Source organism: Saimiri boliviensis, chromosome 4 (genome assembly GCF_048565385.1).
Source record: "Saimiri boliviensis isolate mSaiBol1 chromosome 4, mSaiBol1.pri, whole genome shotgun sequence".
NCBI lineage: Eukaryota > Metazoa > Chordata > Mammalia > Primates > Cebidae > Saimiri > Saimiri boliviensis.
The window spans coordinates 68,707,836-68,724,042 of record NC_133452.1 but is presented as its reverse complement, the minus strand read 5'-3'; the positions used below and the strand labels follow the sequence as shown (position 1 = coordinate 68,724,042).

The 16,207-nt window shown below is 48.5% G+C and overlaps 1 protein-coding gene across 2 annotated transcripts in view; it reads right to left on the bottom strand.

Moving 5' to 3' along the window:
• Positions 1-12,528, bottom strand: part of SIM1 (SIM bHLH transcription factor 1) — a 79,744-nt gene extending 67,216 nt beyond the window's left edge. Inside the window, exons 1-3 of one of the 2 annotated variants that reach the window (XM_003922909.4) lie at positions 12,221-12,528; positions 10,927-11,550; positions 1,401-1,483 (exon numbers count right to left, since the gene is read on the bottom strand). In XM_003922909.4, coding sequence (XP_003922958.1) covers positions 1,401-1,483; positions 10,927-11,101 — 258 coding nt within the window. In that variant the 5' untranslated portion in view covers positions 11,102-11,550; positions 12,221-12,528. Of the gene's footprint in view, positions 1-1,400; positions 1,484-10,926; positions 11,551-12,007; positions 12,057-12,220 lie in introns of those variants that run through there. The other variant, XM_010333765.3, reaches the window with a different exon arrangement.
• Positions 12,529-16,207: the final 3,679 nt, after the last annotated feature.

Below are 16,207 nucleotides of genomic sequence, written 5' to 3'. Positions count from 1 at the left end.
TGTGTGGGCTTATAAAGCTGTTCTCCTTAGAATGTAAACTTCACGAGAGCAGGGCTCTCCATCTGGCATGCCATTGCTCCTCCCAAATTTATAGAATGAGTGAGTTCCTTTAGAATAAGAGATGAGCATCTAATTCTTGCTATCAAAATGTGGTGGAGCCTGTGAAGAGCACAATGGGTAGGAGAGATGCCAAGCTTCAGGGATGTGGGAGTGAATGGGGAGGGTGGGCCATTGAAATTGGGAATGTAAGTCAGTCCGGACAGTAATGTAGGGTGAAGAAGAGGAAATTAATTGGCAAGAGCCAGAAAGGGTCAGGGAAACTTTGGGTTTTGTTTTTTGTTTATGTTTCTGAGGAAAATTAGTTGGGAATATGAAAAGATTGGGGGAAGGATACAGGAAAATCTGACAGAAGATGTCTTAGAGTTAAACGCCTTTCTAGATAAAATCAAAGGTGTGGAGGCCACATCAGTGAGAGAATGGTTGCCCAAGCCCTTTCTTTGTCCCATGAAACTAAAATCTCCTCAGTGTCTGGGAAGGAGAGAGGTATAGGATAGTGGTAGGAACAGGAGCTCCTGTCAAGAGATGCCACTCATGCCAGCCCACAGGGAAAACTGGCTTCTATTCCCCAAATGCTGCTTAGATTCAAGGCTCCCAGGAGAGTAGCTCCCAGGGGACTTGAATAATAATACTAATGATGGTGCAGAGTTGGGGACAAGTGGAAAATCTAAAAATGCCACTGGGGTTTTGCAATTTAAAATATTTGTTCTGTAACTCAAGCAGCCAAAGAGCAATTAAAAACTGTGAGCACTACAAACCACAAGGTAATGGGAAGGCTCGAATTGGTTAAACTCGTCATCTCGGGATGGGGGGTGTGCTTAAGCAAGGGCCTGCACCCAGCCTGGGCTGGTGTGAAGGGAAATAGGAAGAGAAGAGGAAACCCAGACACCACAGGGAGACAAAACCAGTTGCAGATGCAGCTGGATAGGAAAGGTGTGGGCTTAAAGCACTGACAGATCTTTCTACCAGATTCCTTTTATTTCCACTGTAAATCCTTCATCTAGGATATGGACCTGCCTCTTCTGCCTGATCTGGGGTGTTCAAGTTCCCTCAGCCCAATGGAGACAAATGGTGCCCCCTCTCTAGGTTAGATCACCCTGATGGGGCCTGACTGGGCTACCTACCAAAGCCCGTATCTCACTTGTCACCTTGCCTCCCTCACAGCCTCTTGAGGCATCATCTGCAAAAGCTAAAATTTTACTTTGTAGCAGCTATTGGGCTCTGAGAGGTTCACGTGCAGTCCAGATTCCCCTTTATTTTTTCTGAGAAACTAAAAGTTCAACTCAGGGCCAGGCACTCAGACCCTCAAAGCTTATGTGCCGCCGGAAGATCTGCGCCTGTACCTGGAGCAGATGGGAGCCCAGTTCTCTGCCAACGTTGTCCAGGGGGCTGGTCCGACTCGAGTGGCCCCACGCCTCGCCAAGCCCTGTGGAGACACAGAAACATTCGCTAGCCACTGAACCTGGATCTGGCAGGCAGTTTGGGACCAGTACCGCAACTGTATTACCCCAGCGCCGGCCCTTTGACTGGATATCATAGGGGAGCCCTCTCAACGTGGACATCGGGGAGTGGGAACGTGTACATTTCAGTCCGCCCTCTGCTTCTCAGCAGAGGTTAGATTTCCTCTCCGGAACCAGACCTAGTTTTTCAGGGAGGGCTGGGCCCATGCCTAGGGCTCCCTGGCAGGACTCCAAGTGGCCCAGGCTCCAACATTGCACCCCACTGATAACATAACTTTTCTGTAGGTTCACTAGTGTGTTTACGAGGGTGAGGGCACTCTGCTTCTCGCCCAGAGTTTCATTGTCATCCTTTTCCCTAGGCCGAATTGGTCCCGACACCCTGCGAATGCCACTGCCAGCCCGCAGAGACCTGAGAAGACTGGCCAGGTCCAACCGGTCCCTGGCGGGCTTTCTGATTGGCTGCGGGGCTTCTAACCATTCTCCTCCCCTTGGCCTCTGACTTTAATCCCCTTCGGAAAAATCAGTTCCCTGGCGGCTGATTTACAGCCTGACTTTTACCAGCATCCCTGCTCAACCCTTCTTCCTATTCCTTTCCCCTCCTAGACCCCTGCCTTACACACAACTCATGCCCCCATCTCCCTGCCCCCCACCAAAACCCGCATGGGCTTTTTCAGAAGTCAGTTACTTTGGGGTGCGAACCTTTTTGCAATATTTTCGTTCTCGTCTCGAATTGAGGCTCATTCAATTTTTCTACTTTCCAGGTACTGTATTCTATTAACAAAGACCGTCTCTTTCTCTCTTTGATGTTTTCCCGTTAAGATCTTTGGAGGCTTTGCCGCAAACTTTCTCTGGTGATGGCTAAAATATAAAAAACTCAGGACTCTTGTGGCTTATTTCTAAAAATTTAATATGGAGTCTGCTAAAGCGCCCTTTTGAGGAAAGAAAAGAAAAAGAAGGCAGAAAAACTTCCGAAGACCTGTGTTAAGTCGGAAATATATTTATGGGTAATATATTTTTAATAGTGCTGCTGCTAAAATTATTTTAACTAGGTAGTTAAATCCTTTTATTCTTACACCATTAAATAAAGTTTAACATGACCTCCCCCACCCCACCCCTCAGAAAGGTGATTCACTGCGTTAAGGGGCAAATCAGCAATAAGTACACAATGATAAACATTCGCCTTGTAATATGAGGTTGGTGCAGATCTTTCAAAATAAAACATGGAGTTGGATTTTTAAAAGGTGTTGGCTAGGAGCTGCTTCCTAAGCAAGCGATCAAAGCCTTGGCAACGAGGAACCGTGAGCGCCCCTTAAGCTCAAATCCGGTCTTTCTGGGTGTTTGCTCATCTAAATAAATCTAACGATTTCCCCATCACTCTGCAAATACTGATGCTCCCCGCCTGCACTCGGGACTCGTCTACGTCTCTGGCTCCCGGTCAACTCCTCCCGACTCTTTAGCCCGCCCCAGCTTTCCTCCCAGGAGTGACTCCACTGCCCTGGTAGCTGGGGTCCTCCTGGACCGTTCTGGGAGGGCCCAGCCACGGTCACCTGTACACACCCCTTCGCCTTCTCAAATGTAACGCTCTTCCCGTCTCAGCCAACCTATCCTCCTTGGTTTCTAGAGCAGGTTTCACGACCTGCTCTTTTCGTTTTAAATCCCGGCTCAGACATACCCACTCAGAAAGAGTGACAGGAGGGATTGGCTGCGGTGGTCGCACAGGGGAAAGGGAAAAGGACCCTGTTGGGAAAGCCGAGGGCGCCGGCGACGTTGGCCCTTGGGCGCTCTGGGGCCCACGGAGGCCTGAAACCCCAAAGCTTGGCTAGGGCAAAGAGCCAGGGCACTCGGGCGAGCCCGGAGCGGGCGGAGGCTGCAGGCTGCTTTGCGACTGGGGACAGGTCTCGCGCGGCTCCCAGAAGGGTGCGAAGCCTGAACTTAAGGCCAACAAAATGTCTTTAACCTAAAAATTTGAAGGTCTCCCAAAGCGGCCGGAAGACACCCGAAGCGGCTTCCCAACCAGAATGATCTGAAAATCCCCCTGGCTGGTCTCTGGTTAAATACTGGTTCTGAACTGGCGCCAACCAAGGCTGTTTGTTGTTTCGGGTTTCGGCCTCATTAGTATGCGCCTACGAGGGAAAATAAGACTTCCCCCACAGGTTAATAAACAGCCCGTCCCGCACAGGTTAACAGAGGCCTCCTTCGCCCACTCCTGCCCCTCCCCCGCCACCTTTTAAGGAACCTTTTGCTTTCACGGAGCGTTGCTTACTCTTTCTGTTCCCCGTCAAAATCTCACGGTTGTGTCTGGGTTAATGTTTTATAAGGGACTGGCTACTCTTGTCTACCTGCCGGGCTTTCCCGATCTAATATCGAGCACCTCCCCAAGTCCTAGTAAATTGTCCCCCCTCCCTAAAGTCTCGATGTGGGCTGAAGACCTTCTTCCTGGACCCCCTCGCCTCCTGCCTTCGGCTACTGCGCGCTGGCACACCCAATTTCAGTTGGCGAGGGGGTAAGCTGAGATTTCGTTTCTGCACTTGACCTACCGCAGAAAATTCGCAAATCCTTTGATTGTCTGTTTAAAATGAGGAGGAAACCAGCTCCCTTTGCGGCGGGATTACAGTGGGAACAAGATCTAAAGATTCTCTTGTAATTCGGTGAGGCCGAGGGAACGGGGTTTTGCAAAGGAGAAAAGGAGCTCTGTGAGGGAGGCGATAACTAAATCGGGTTTTAGACAAAAGGATTTTCCTGAGCTAAAGTGGCCGAAGACAAAGGAAAACAGAATCTATTTTGGAAGATTTCCAAGATATGCCACATTAACCTTAGCTGATAAATTTTGCTTCTCCCAGGCCCCCCTCTTCCCTTAAAGTCTGGTTTATCATATTTACATAAGTAGCATTAGAAGGGATGTATCTATTATGGATCTAAAGGGTTAGCTCACATTTCATGTGAAACCCAGGCAAGTTTCACTGTTGCTTTTACCCTCCTTGCTCGGTTGAGCCATTTCCATTTAAATACCCCCTGACCCAAGGATTACCTCAATGGACTGACTGCACGGGTTTTGTAATTTCCTGAAAATGAGATTTCGATTTATAAAACAAGAAACCAATTAGTAACCAAATGAGGCGAAGTAGATCCACTAAAATTGACCTAATCCCATAGGCACCATTTAGGCCGTTCTTGGCGAATGAATGATGAGCCCCAGTCTAGCGTGAGCTCAAAGCATCATCCAGCTGTGTTATTGCAAGCAGCAAAAATAAATTGATAGAGCTTTTCCTTCGGAATGAATTTCATACCCTTGACAAAATATAGATTACAGACCCGGCATCATCACCGCCTTCACTCAGACAGGAAGAGGAGGAAGAGAAGAGCGTGTTCTACTGTCCTTTTAAAAATGTTCTTTCTTTTAATAAATAAACACTACATCTCAGTAGAAATGTATCCTCCTTGCAGTCCTTCCTGGGAACCTTCAGGTCCCCAACGAATTGAGGTCCCTTTTAGGAAACGGGGGAGGGGGGAGGAGGTGCTGTTCCCCAACCTGACCACGACTTGGTGACAGAGGAGGGAAAAGCCCTCCGAGGTCGAGGCCACTGCGGTCCCCGAATAGTTTGCCTCAACCAACTGGGTGTCCCTTGAGAGTATGTAGGAGAGTCTGGCCCAGGGGGTAATCCTGAAAACTCCAAATCCCATGTATACTGCCGGTCCTGCGCATCTTCGCTAAATGCATGTTGTCCAAACCTTCCCCCTCTGAGGCGTCCAGCGGCCTTCGTGTTCAGGCTCCGGGCGCCTCCGCTGCCCGGCTCTTCAGAGAATAAAAGGGACGGGACGGTAAATGGGTGCTACCAGCCCGAACCAAGCTCCTGGGGCCTCAGTGGCAGGAGGCCGCTTCACGCAAGAAGGAGCACCGGACCCCACCCCCGGCGCTGTTGCCCACCCTGCCTGCCGCCTTCCGACCAAGGGACCGGGGTGGTTGACCAGAGGGCATTGGCGAGCGCGAGGGGCCAGGTCTTGTTCCATGCAGCATCCTGGACCCCACAGTGTGTGCCTGCCTCGACAAGGGACCTGACCTCTCCTGCCTGCCTCTCCCGGGCCAGAGACACCTCGGCCCTGTCCCGGGAATCCACTAATGTTACTGTAAATGTGGGGTAGAGCCGAAGGTCACAGCGCTGGCCCCCACCTCTCTATGCGCCTTCACGAAGCTCCGGCCTCCGAGTTTGGGCTTAGTTTGGGCTTCCCGCAAGGGTCGAGCCTGCTGGCCATCCTGGCTGCCAGAGCTGGAGCCCGCTGCGAAAAGACTGCAGAAACCCAGGGAGGGTGGGGTTCGGCCAGGTCTAGACTAAAACTGGGTTGTTTATGAGACAGTCCGGCGTGGCGGCCGAAAAACGTCAATCGATGTCGCCCTGGGACTCCGGGTCTTCGAATGCGGCCCACGTTTGTCGATGCCACCTCCCTAGAGGCCCGCCCTGGAGCCGCCGAGCCCGAAGGCGCAGGCGAATCCCACTTCAGTTCAACTTGGCGCAGGGACTCGGATGGCGGCATTTAACCTGCCTTCCCTGGAACGGCCCAAACAGACGGACCTCAAGCTAAGGTTTAGACGACCGCTTGTTCTTAGGGAGCAGTGGCCGGGAAGGCGGGAGGCGCGGCGGGCACACACCTGCACTGGCGGGACCTCTAAGCCGGGCAGGGGGCGGCACCTGGGCTGGCCTGGGGAGTGAGGAGACTCTGTACTGAGGCCATAAGCTAGGCCCTTGGCTGGGGCCACTGTCGACAAAAGATGGGACACACCGCTCAGACCTGGCTGGCTGAGTGCTTCGGACGGTGCGGGAGGCAAGACCGGGGCCTCGACAGAACTGTCCCCTGTAGGTCCTGAGCCACCAAGGCCTCGACAGAACTGTCCCCTGTAGGTCCTGAGCCACCGAGGCCTCGACAGAACTGTCCCCTGTAGGTCCTGAGCCACCGAGGCCTCGACAGAATTGTCCCCTGTAGGTCCTGAGCCACCGAGGCCGAGTGGCAAAGCAAAGGAGCCGACTGTTCGGTGGGGCTACCTGTGGAAGGAAGTTTACTTTGCCGTGTACCCTGTTTTAGCACTTTTAGAGTAGCAGGACCATTTCTAAATAATTGAGATTCCCCTTCCTTCACACAAAATTTTTAAATGTCAGGGATCAAAGACTGGCAATGAAAATCGTTAGGTGTTAGCAAGGTACAAGCCTTATTTTCCAGATAAATACCTGGGACCGAGAATGCGACGAGAATCTATGGGTTCACATTCTGTGTCTACACTTGAGTCTGTAAAACCTGGAAGCTGCCAAGATTCCCCAGAACTGGAAAACAACTCCCCTAGAAATTAGGTTTGTTCTCGATAAATTCAGCCCCGTTTTATCATCAGATGGGTAATTGTACCCTGCTTGAAAGCATCCCACCATAGCTTATAATACCTGTTGTTGTTGTTGTTGTTTGTTTGTTTTATTAGCGAGCTCTCCTTTTAAATAAAAAAGTATTCTTTTTTATTGATTTAGCACATAAATCTGCCTTGCAAATGCTCTGCGCAGAGTTTAGTTCTGCACTCCACATTTTAAGTCAACATCAAAACTGGAATTAAACACAGAAAACCAGCATGGAGCAGTAAACTGTGCTTAAAGGCCTTTAAATGAGAAAAACTTCTGTAAGAGAATAAACATGGAAACCTAATACTCAATCACTTCCCCAAGAAGCAAGAAAAACAGCCTTAAATCACTGACCCACGTGGGAAATGGGGCCTCTTTTTCTTTTTCAGTATTCTGCCTCAAAAAAATATAACACCATTAAGGATTTCAATCTTGAGGTGCATATTACAGAAACCGTCTGTGGAAGTTTGTTTAATCATCCTTGTCCGTTGTAGAGACGATCTTTTCTGAGCAGTTACTGATTTCAACTCTGCAATTATTTTTATTTTCCCAAAACATCTTGTCAATGAAATGGCAATGTGATGTTACCAAGATTCTGAATAGCTATAGGTAAGAAAATATATCTGATCCTTTCAAAGTTTATTACGCAAGCCACTACACCCCCCAGGCAAAATTTATTTATAGCTGGATACAAATATATCTTTCTAGTTGAATTTGTCCTATTTTGCACAAAAATAAAGTCATGCTATTTTTTTTAGACTCTGTCCCTCTGACTTTAATAACGTCAAAGATTTTTACATTTCTATGTGCCTCAATTTTTTCTTTGCAAGGCTACTTTGGAATAGAATATGTCACTAATTGGGAGATATGAAGTGTTAGTGATTTCTCAGTTAGCTTTCCTAATTTTTTTTTGTCTGAAATCTCTAATCTAATGCTTTTTTCTTAATTATTCCTGGTACCCATATCCCAATTCTCTGTTCTCTGACCACTCCCCCTTATTTTCACCTAAACAGTTCAATTTCATCTACTAAGGCAAATGAAATCTGAAATTTGCCCCAGGCAAGGAAGCTACTAGACCTTGGGAGAAGAAAAAAGTGTATTCGGATGGGAATTGCCTGTATTTAAGGATATTTATTTTTTCAAATATAATTATGCAATGATTTTTGTTTGTTCATTTAACTTATAGCCCTTTGGCATTACGTCATATTACAGATGAAATATTATATGAACAAATCCGAAGTTTTACAGCATTTTCATACCTAGAGCTATGTCATCAGATTAATAATTATTTAGATTGTATACCTTATAAAACTCATATATTACCTGTAATAGGACATTTATACCTATCTTTATCCCAACCTTAAAATTGTATTGAGGACCTACTATGTGCTAGGATGGCTTCAAGACAGGTGTAAAGGTGAATTTAATCTTCCAACAAATTCCATCTAACACCACGAGAAAAAAATTACATCAATGTAAAGTGATCAGTTTCCCCAACTGCCTTGGACCCCCCCCCCCAATCTTGTCCACTGTCTGCCTTGTCAACACTGAACCCAAATTTGGCACCCCCTGCAGGTTGTCCCTGGTCCTGCGATTGTGACTGTTTTATTTCTTTGAAAGCTGCTGTGGTTTTGTTTTTGTTGTTGTTGTTCTTTAATATTTTAAAGAGCTGTGTTTGGGTTTGTGGTTTTTTAGGCTCGTCCACCGTCAAAATTAAAACCTCATCCCTAGGAGCTAGCTGTTCTGATGACCCTGTCTAACTCACTGGGTGGAGGCTGAGGGTGAGTTACGATCTTAGCAGTAGCTGGAGAAAATAAATGATGTGCCCAGAGTTCACACATCGTCCACCCTCTCCTCCCCATAAACTCACACTCACACACAGAAGGGAGAGAAAGGAGGGGTTCAGGAGGAAAGTGAGGGGGCTGCAGAAAGCACAGTCGCTGTTAAAGTAGCCAGAGGGGACAGTCCTGGCCACCAAGGGGACTCCAGCGGGAGCCTTCCTCCGCGCTCTCTTTAAAATAACGAGAGGTTGGCTGTGTGAGTTTACTTTTGGTCCTATATATTTACAACGCGATTTATAATGTCTAGAGTTAGCACTTAATTAAACAAAAAAAGCTTGCTCTTTTAAAAACAAAAACAAAACAACAGCAGAAAACAGCCGGATATCTTCCCAGCTGCGCCTGCCCCGGGTCTGCACAAGCCGACTAGCGTTGCTGGCTGGGCGACTCCCCGAGCTCTCCCGTCCCGCTCGCTCCCCGCCCCAGAACGACGCCCAGCTATTCTCCTCCCGCGATTACTTGCAGCCCCACAAGCAGCACCATATGCTGCTTCTGATCAAACAGCGAGCGACATCGGCACCGATAATTGACGAGACCGGCTGGAAATCACGCAGAAAGGGAGCCCACTGAGACCGCAGGGGCTGACAAATCACTGCTAATAATCCTGTTACGAACAGTGCGGCCAGCGGAGTTCGCAATAGCTTTATTTTTATAAAGTAGGCGCTGACAGTATAAAAGACAACGAGATCTCTTTTTTAAATAGAAGGCAGTGTGGTATAATGGTAATTATCCCATCAACAATTCTCAGCACAGTTTGAATGGGAAATGTAGTTTTAAGTATTTAAGTTCCCCTTCCTTTTCCTTCTTCTTTTTTTTCTTTTCAACTTTTCTGGTACTTTAGGCTTTGATTTCTTTTTTCCCCACGGTTTCCAGGGTCAGAGGAGAACTGTTCAAGGAACAGCTTTAGAAGGGAATGACTAAAACATCACTTGTAGTTTGAAGGTAGAACTGAACTATAATTTGAAAGTTTTCCTTTAGCTTGGAACATATTTTGCAGGCTTTTGACTTAGATAATAACTTGTATCCAAACCCAATAATACTGCTTCCTGCCCATCCGTTTATTTAATGGAAAACCACAAACTCCAAACGTCTAAAAATCAACAACAACAAAAACCTCCAGGGGTTAACTCAGAAGTTCTCATTTGTAAATAAACAGAATTTTTTCTCTTGAATGTTTGTTTGTTTGCTTGTTTAGTAATCCCTGTTTTACATTTCTGAATCACTTTCCCCCAGCAAAGACATTTCTAAAATATTTTAAAATCTGTTTTTATTATTTAAATGCAAGTAAAGGAAAAGATGGGCAAATAGAAATGTGTCTTTTTCTAGTAACTATAACTGGTTTTATACAGGACAGTGTTCTATGAAAGCTGTTCTGTCCTTACACGATGAATCTTGGTCATCTAAATACAAGTTTTAAATCATGTCAATAACTCAGCTATTTTAAGTTCTAGGCCTTATAAGACAATTTTCTCAGAACCCGTTTGCCAACCTGCCACCCAGAAGATATTTTCTAAGCGGGCTAGCCACCTTCATCCAACCTTATATATTCTGGGACTAGCCTATTATCTTACAGATAATATCAAGCCCAGAGTTGCAAATCATCAAGCTCCAGAGTTAGTTTCATAATCTGTGAATGTCTTGAAAACTCAGAATAAGTTTGCTTAGAATTTATGTAAGAGACTAAAGAAATTCAGGCATACTTGTTCACAAATGGGCCTGTTACTCATTGGCAAAATTTCAGACATATACAGAAATTATTATCCGGCTTAGCTAGCTTCAGGTACATGGGTCTATCTACACCTGGCAAAAAATACAGAATTTGGCAGTGCTCCTGCTTTCTACTGGACACAGTTCTAACAAGAGGAGTAAAAAAGAAAGTCATGTTTGGATTAGTAGTACTTTCAATTGAGCCTAGTATGTGAAGTGTTGACAAAAGGAATGTTGGGCTGCTTCCCAACCAAACATATCTGATGAACTGAAGAGAAAGTATTAATGGGGAAGTAGAGGGAGCTTCGAAAAAGCAACAGAAATTCTGAGTTCAGTGAGGACCTTCGTGAAGCAGCCGAGCTAAAATTCCCTTTGCAGAGTGTCTAAGTAAATATGTACTAATTTCTCCAGTCAGCGGTGTAGGCTTCTCGCCTGGCAAATCCCCTGCCCCTTCTGCCTCTGAAATTCCATCTGGACAAAGTCACTTACCTTCTGGGAACACCACTCTCATTTTGAGATAGCTGGTTGTGAGTCTGATTATGGATGCTTTGTCCAGTTGCGAGGTGATAGCCGAGGGCAAAGGCAGTAATTTAGCCAGTTCATAAAATTCACTGTTTTCCTTCTCCCTCCTAGTCCGGGCAGCATTTTTGGACTTTTCTTTCATTGTGTCTTGTTCCCCCTTTCTTCTTACAACGTAAGCTCCGCAGATTCATCCAAATCCAAAAAATAAACTTTCAATTAGAGATCACATTTGGCTAAAACATAAAATATACTTTGAATGAAGAGGCTGAAGGATCTGCACCAGGAACAGTGTATTGATGGCAGTAAAAGGCCAGCGGGGATGAACAGAAACTATTTTCTTTGAAAATGCGGGATGCAGGATAGGAAATTTGCTGATCCACCGCAATTTGGGCAATCCTGGGGGTCTCTGGGTATCAAATGCCGACGGGACCCCTGAGGAGCCAGCCTTTTCTTCCGCTCCGCGCTGCAGACCCTGGTCCTCGGAAAATCGACATGCTAATCCCCGAAGTTTGCTCTTCAGTCTCGCGGCATTTAAGGTGGCTCCGAGCCCCTTTGAGAAGAGCAGGAACCCCAGACAACTCTTTCAGGCTCCTGTGAAGACAACAGCATCAGAGTGTAAGAGATTCGCGGCTCCACAAGCACTCACACACTCGCCCCAATTCCAAAAACACTGCTGAGAAGGGCCTCAGAGCGCCTAGCCAGGCGTTTTGGGCTTGTTTTTAAAGAAACGGATAAATCAGCAGTGAGACAGTTTCCCTGCAAATAATGCTGGCATGCCCTCACCCATGCCAGCCACATCCTCCAGACCCCCTGGAAGCTGCCCAAACAACAAAATGCATATTTTCGAAGACCCGCAGTGGACTTTTCTCCGCGGGTCCCCGAGCCGCCCCAGGCCGGGCGCATGTCCCAGGAAAGCAGGTTTCTGCAAATCAGAATTTCTCCTCGGCGCGGCGGGGCCTTCAGCTCCCGACCTTGGCAGGTCTCGACCTTGGCTACCCCTTTAACTTGGATCTCAAGTCTGAGGGATTCCTCAAAAAGTGACACACACCAAGTCCCTCGGGACTCCCAAGGCGACCTAGCGCTCTGGCTGCCCAGCAGGGGCGGCAACAAGCGGGGCCCGGCAGCGCCAGGTTAACAGGTGGCGCGCTCGCGACAGCCCCTAGCAGGCACCCCGGGGGTGGGAGGCGCCGCGGCCTCTCCCGCACCGCCGCGGAGCTGCGAGGCCGCTGGGCGGACGCGGGGTGTCTTCTGCTTCACCTACCTTCAGTCCCCACAGGCGGCAGAGGGTTCGGGGGCGCCCATCTCCTAACTGTATTCATGCCTACCGTCCAACCCAGCGGCTCCGCCGGCCTCTCCGCTTCCCACCGGCAGAGAGGAGCAGAGCATTCCCGGCTCCCTTTTCTGGATCATGAATTGGGGGAGGGGTGCGTGGCAGAAAGAGGAGGATGCAAGCTTTGGGACGAGTGAAGTGATTTGAGAATCCTGGTCCTCCGTAGTTGCTACGAAGCCAGTTCACTATTATTCCTAATTGGAAGCCGAAAACTGCCCCCCGTAACTTCTTTATAGCTTAAGGATTTAGCTTCAACTTCAGTCCCGGGCCGCCTCTCTCCCGCCTCCCTCAATGCCACTCACCAGCCTCCTCGCCTCCCATTGGCCTGGCCCGCCCCGGGCCGAGGCGCTCATTGGCCAATAGGGCTGAGTGACGCGAGCCGGCCCCGCACCGCCCCCCGCGCGCCCAGGATCTGGGCTCTGGATCTCACTACCCGCGCGGCCGCTGCGCTGCTAATGAGCCCTGGGTGCGGGGTCGGCGCTGTCAGGTTGCCGCCGCTGTCGCGGCCTCCCGGGCCCTCCCGATGTCGGGCGCGACCCGCGCTCCTCAGGCTCCCCCGAGTTGGGTGGCCGAGCGCTCCGTCCAGCGCGGCGGCCCCGCAGAGCCGGGGACGTCCGGAGGCCGCCGAGGTCGGCCGGGCTGACTGGGTCATCCCGCCGAGGAGTCAGGGTTCGCCCAAAGGCCCATCCCCTGGGCAGTCGCGGGCAGACGGCGTGCGCGAGGCCGGTTTGGGGCTTTATTTTCTCTTTCTCGTTTCTCTGAAGCCGTGGCGTCAAGGAATTCATTGCCAGAGGAAATAAATACAATAACTGTCTTTAATCCCAAAGAAGTGCGTCTTTTTCTAAATGGATTGGGTTTGAGGGGTGATTATTTTCACCGTGGAAAGCTCGGCCGGGGAGTTTTCCTATGGGCAGCAGCAAGGGGGACATTAGGGGAAGAGGTTACATTTCATGGCAAAATAGAATTCGAGTGATTGATATGTAGAGATACGTAGCTCACCACAGTCCGTTATCTTAAATATCAACCAACTCTTTGTCGGGTTTTGTTTCAGAAAGCAAACGTCCAACATGAATATTCCTTACAGAAAGAATACAGTCTGCATGAATAAACTTAACGATGCTCACAGTTCCCTAATAGGAGCTGTTTAAACAAACGCTGGCCAGGATTCTTGCTAATTATCTCTTAGAGATCCTCTAATTTGAAACGCCTTTTCTTTCTCTCATCTGAGAAAACACAACAGATAGCATCAAGAAAAAGGCAACTCGTCCCAAAACCAGTTGTTGTGCTCACGAATCACCCCCTACAGACTCGATCCCCGGCTTGGTTTTGGTACTGCGGGTGACCAGATTCAGCTCCTGGAGGTGCGTTTGGAGACAGTTGTTTCATCTGCCATAAAAATCTGTGAGAACACCAGTGACGGGTCACTCATCCTCTCGTTTATGGTGCTAATTGCCACTGAGAAAATAAATACCTTGAAGAGGGGTGTGTGCCATTCTGCTGATATTCAGAACAACTTTAAGAATGTTTGTTCAAAAATACATCTGCCACCTCCTTGCCGCCCGATGGCAGTAAGATCGTCGTAGAAGGACGACAGGAATTTTCTGGTGGTATTTACACATCTGGGCAACACCTGGCTGGAGGAGGCAAACGTTTTGGATAGAAACAAAAAGAAACATGGAGATTTTACAGGTCTTTCAAAACTGGAATCCAGCTAATGGACTCTAATCCAGGAGGAGTCATTTCCCCAGGCTGAGGCGACTTAGAGACCTGGTTCTGGGCGGCTTTCAACCACCCAATGATGCACTTTTAACAAGAGATAGCTACGAAGATAGCGAGAGATGAACTATGGCTCACTTATACACAAGATTCCAGAAAGATCAGATAAGGTCAAGTTGGCTACTGCATGTAAAGTCGGAGGTGGAGAGTGCCTGTGGAGAAGGGAAATAACCTTTCTTGACCCTCCTCTCCCCTCCGACAGGGTCAGATATAGCTGCCAGGCGAAGCAATGACACTTATGGTTAAGACGTGGTTTTTTATTCGACTGTGTTCTAAAGAGGATTTCAGTCAAGTCTGTGGTTATGCTAACCCTATGTCTACTTAGAACAACATGCCGGTGTGGAAGTGCCTCTCAGGGGTCTGAAACCTGTGTCCACAGCAGGGACTTTTTTGGGGGCGGGGTGTAGGGAGTCAGGCAATGCTGGGTTTCCAGAGGAAGAAATGCAGTAATTTTGCCTTCAGAAATAAGATGGGCAAAATGAGTAAGGAAGTCTTCAAGCTTAAGGCTGATGTCCTGGGGTGGGGCGGGGGTGGGGGTGGTTGGCTGGGCTGTTCTAATGTCCCAGTGAAGCTCAGTTGTCAATGAGCCGAGTAGATGTCGTTTAATAAACAAAGTGAATGCAGGACCACGAGGTGACGGCCTCTCGCTAAGTCCTCAGCACACAACTGTCTGAGTCGAGTTTACCGAGAGAGTGAATTAGCATGAAGACGTAACACCTGTTTTTCTAATCTTTGAACCTAGGTTGGAGCCGGAATGCGGCTCCTTCACTCCCCCGCCCCGGCGCAGGGACCTGGCTTTACACCCTCCCGGCAACCCCGCCTGCCAGCCCCCCACGCGCCCTGTAGCGGGAGGCGTGAACCGTGAACCGGAACCTCAGGTGCCTCCCACGTGTTCTGAGGATTTGCGTTCGCCTCTAGCATGGGAAATTTTAAATGAATTTCTTGAGATTCAGAGACTAATCCTACCATCCGCTTTGCCGATATAAGGAGAAAAACCCGAGAAAGGAAGAGACGAGCACGGGCGACCCACCAACCCCAAATAGAGATCTTTACAAAATCTAGGCCGCCACTTAGCCTCTGGAACCTCAGGCATCCATAATACGATCCTGATGGGGGAGAAAACCCATGCCGAGCTACAAACAAGTATCTCCCTCCTTTCCCTACCAATCAGGGCCAACAGCCTCGTGTGATGGCGACACTGTTCCCCCCCGAGAGTTCCTGCCACCTCTGGGGCAACCCAGGAGGCTGCCCTCATGGAACCTGCCCTGACCCCGGACGCCAGGACGTGCAGGCGTCGGTGACTCTAGCCCAGTGGTCGCCGGGAGCCAGCCGGGTGGATTCGAGAACAAACGCGCCTGTGCGCGCAATGTCCAGCATGCTGCGCGCACCTAGAAAGAAGGGGGAGGGTTCATCTCAGAGCCTTCTGACCCCTCCCCACAAAAGGCAAAATCAAGACTACAGAAGGTGAACCTTCGGTTGTAAAAGAACCAGTGAGCGCATGGTGGAATTCCGGTGCAAACAGCCTAGCTGGGGTTCAGCGCCTTGGCTCCGACACTTGCTCTGGCATAGACTTCCACCCTGCCTTCAGATAACTCCTCTAGTAACTCCTCAGCTCCAGGATGTTTGAGCATCTTATCAAAACTAAAATGATTTCTGCCCACCACACTTCTCTTCATTATTTTGCGGACTGCTAGGGACACACACATACACTTTTACACTTTCCCATGTCCCACATGCACAGTTGCACAAAGCTCACAGACATGGATTTTGCTCAGTTTCCAAGATCAGGATGAAGGGTATATTTATAATCAAGACACAAAATCGGATGTTCACTCTGTCACTGAAAAGCACAAGTTATCTAGGGACATACAATTGTCTTAGGAAATACTAACACTTTCTACTCCCAATAACTTAGATAATGTAATATTGCCCTAAACTCATTTTATTACCACATTTAGACGTTCACGTCTCTGCGAGGTCGTTATGATATTGAGGCAGAAACAAGGGACACTTGTAACCTTGACCCCAAACAAAGGGTAGGAGTCCCCCAAAATACGGTTATATTTGCTATGTTAAAAGTTATGGCAAATATTACTTGATAGGGACGTTTTGGAAAGCATATTTTATGTTTGTAAATATTTT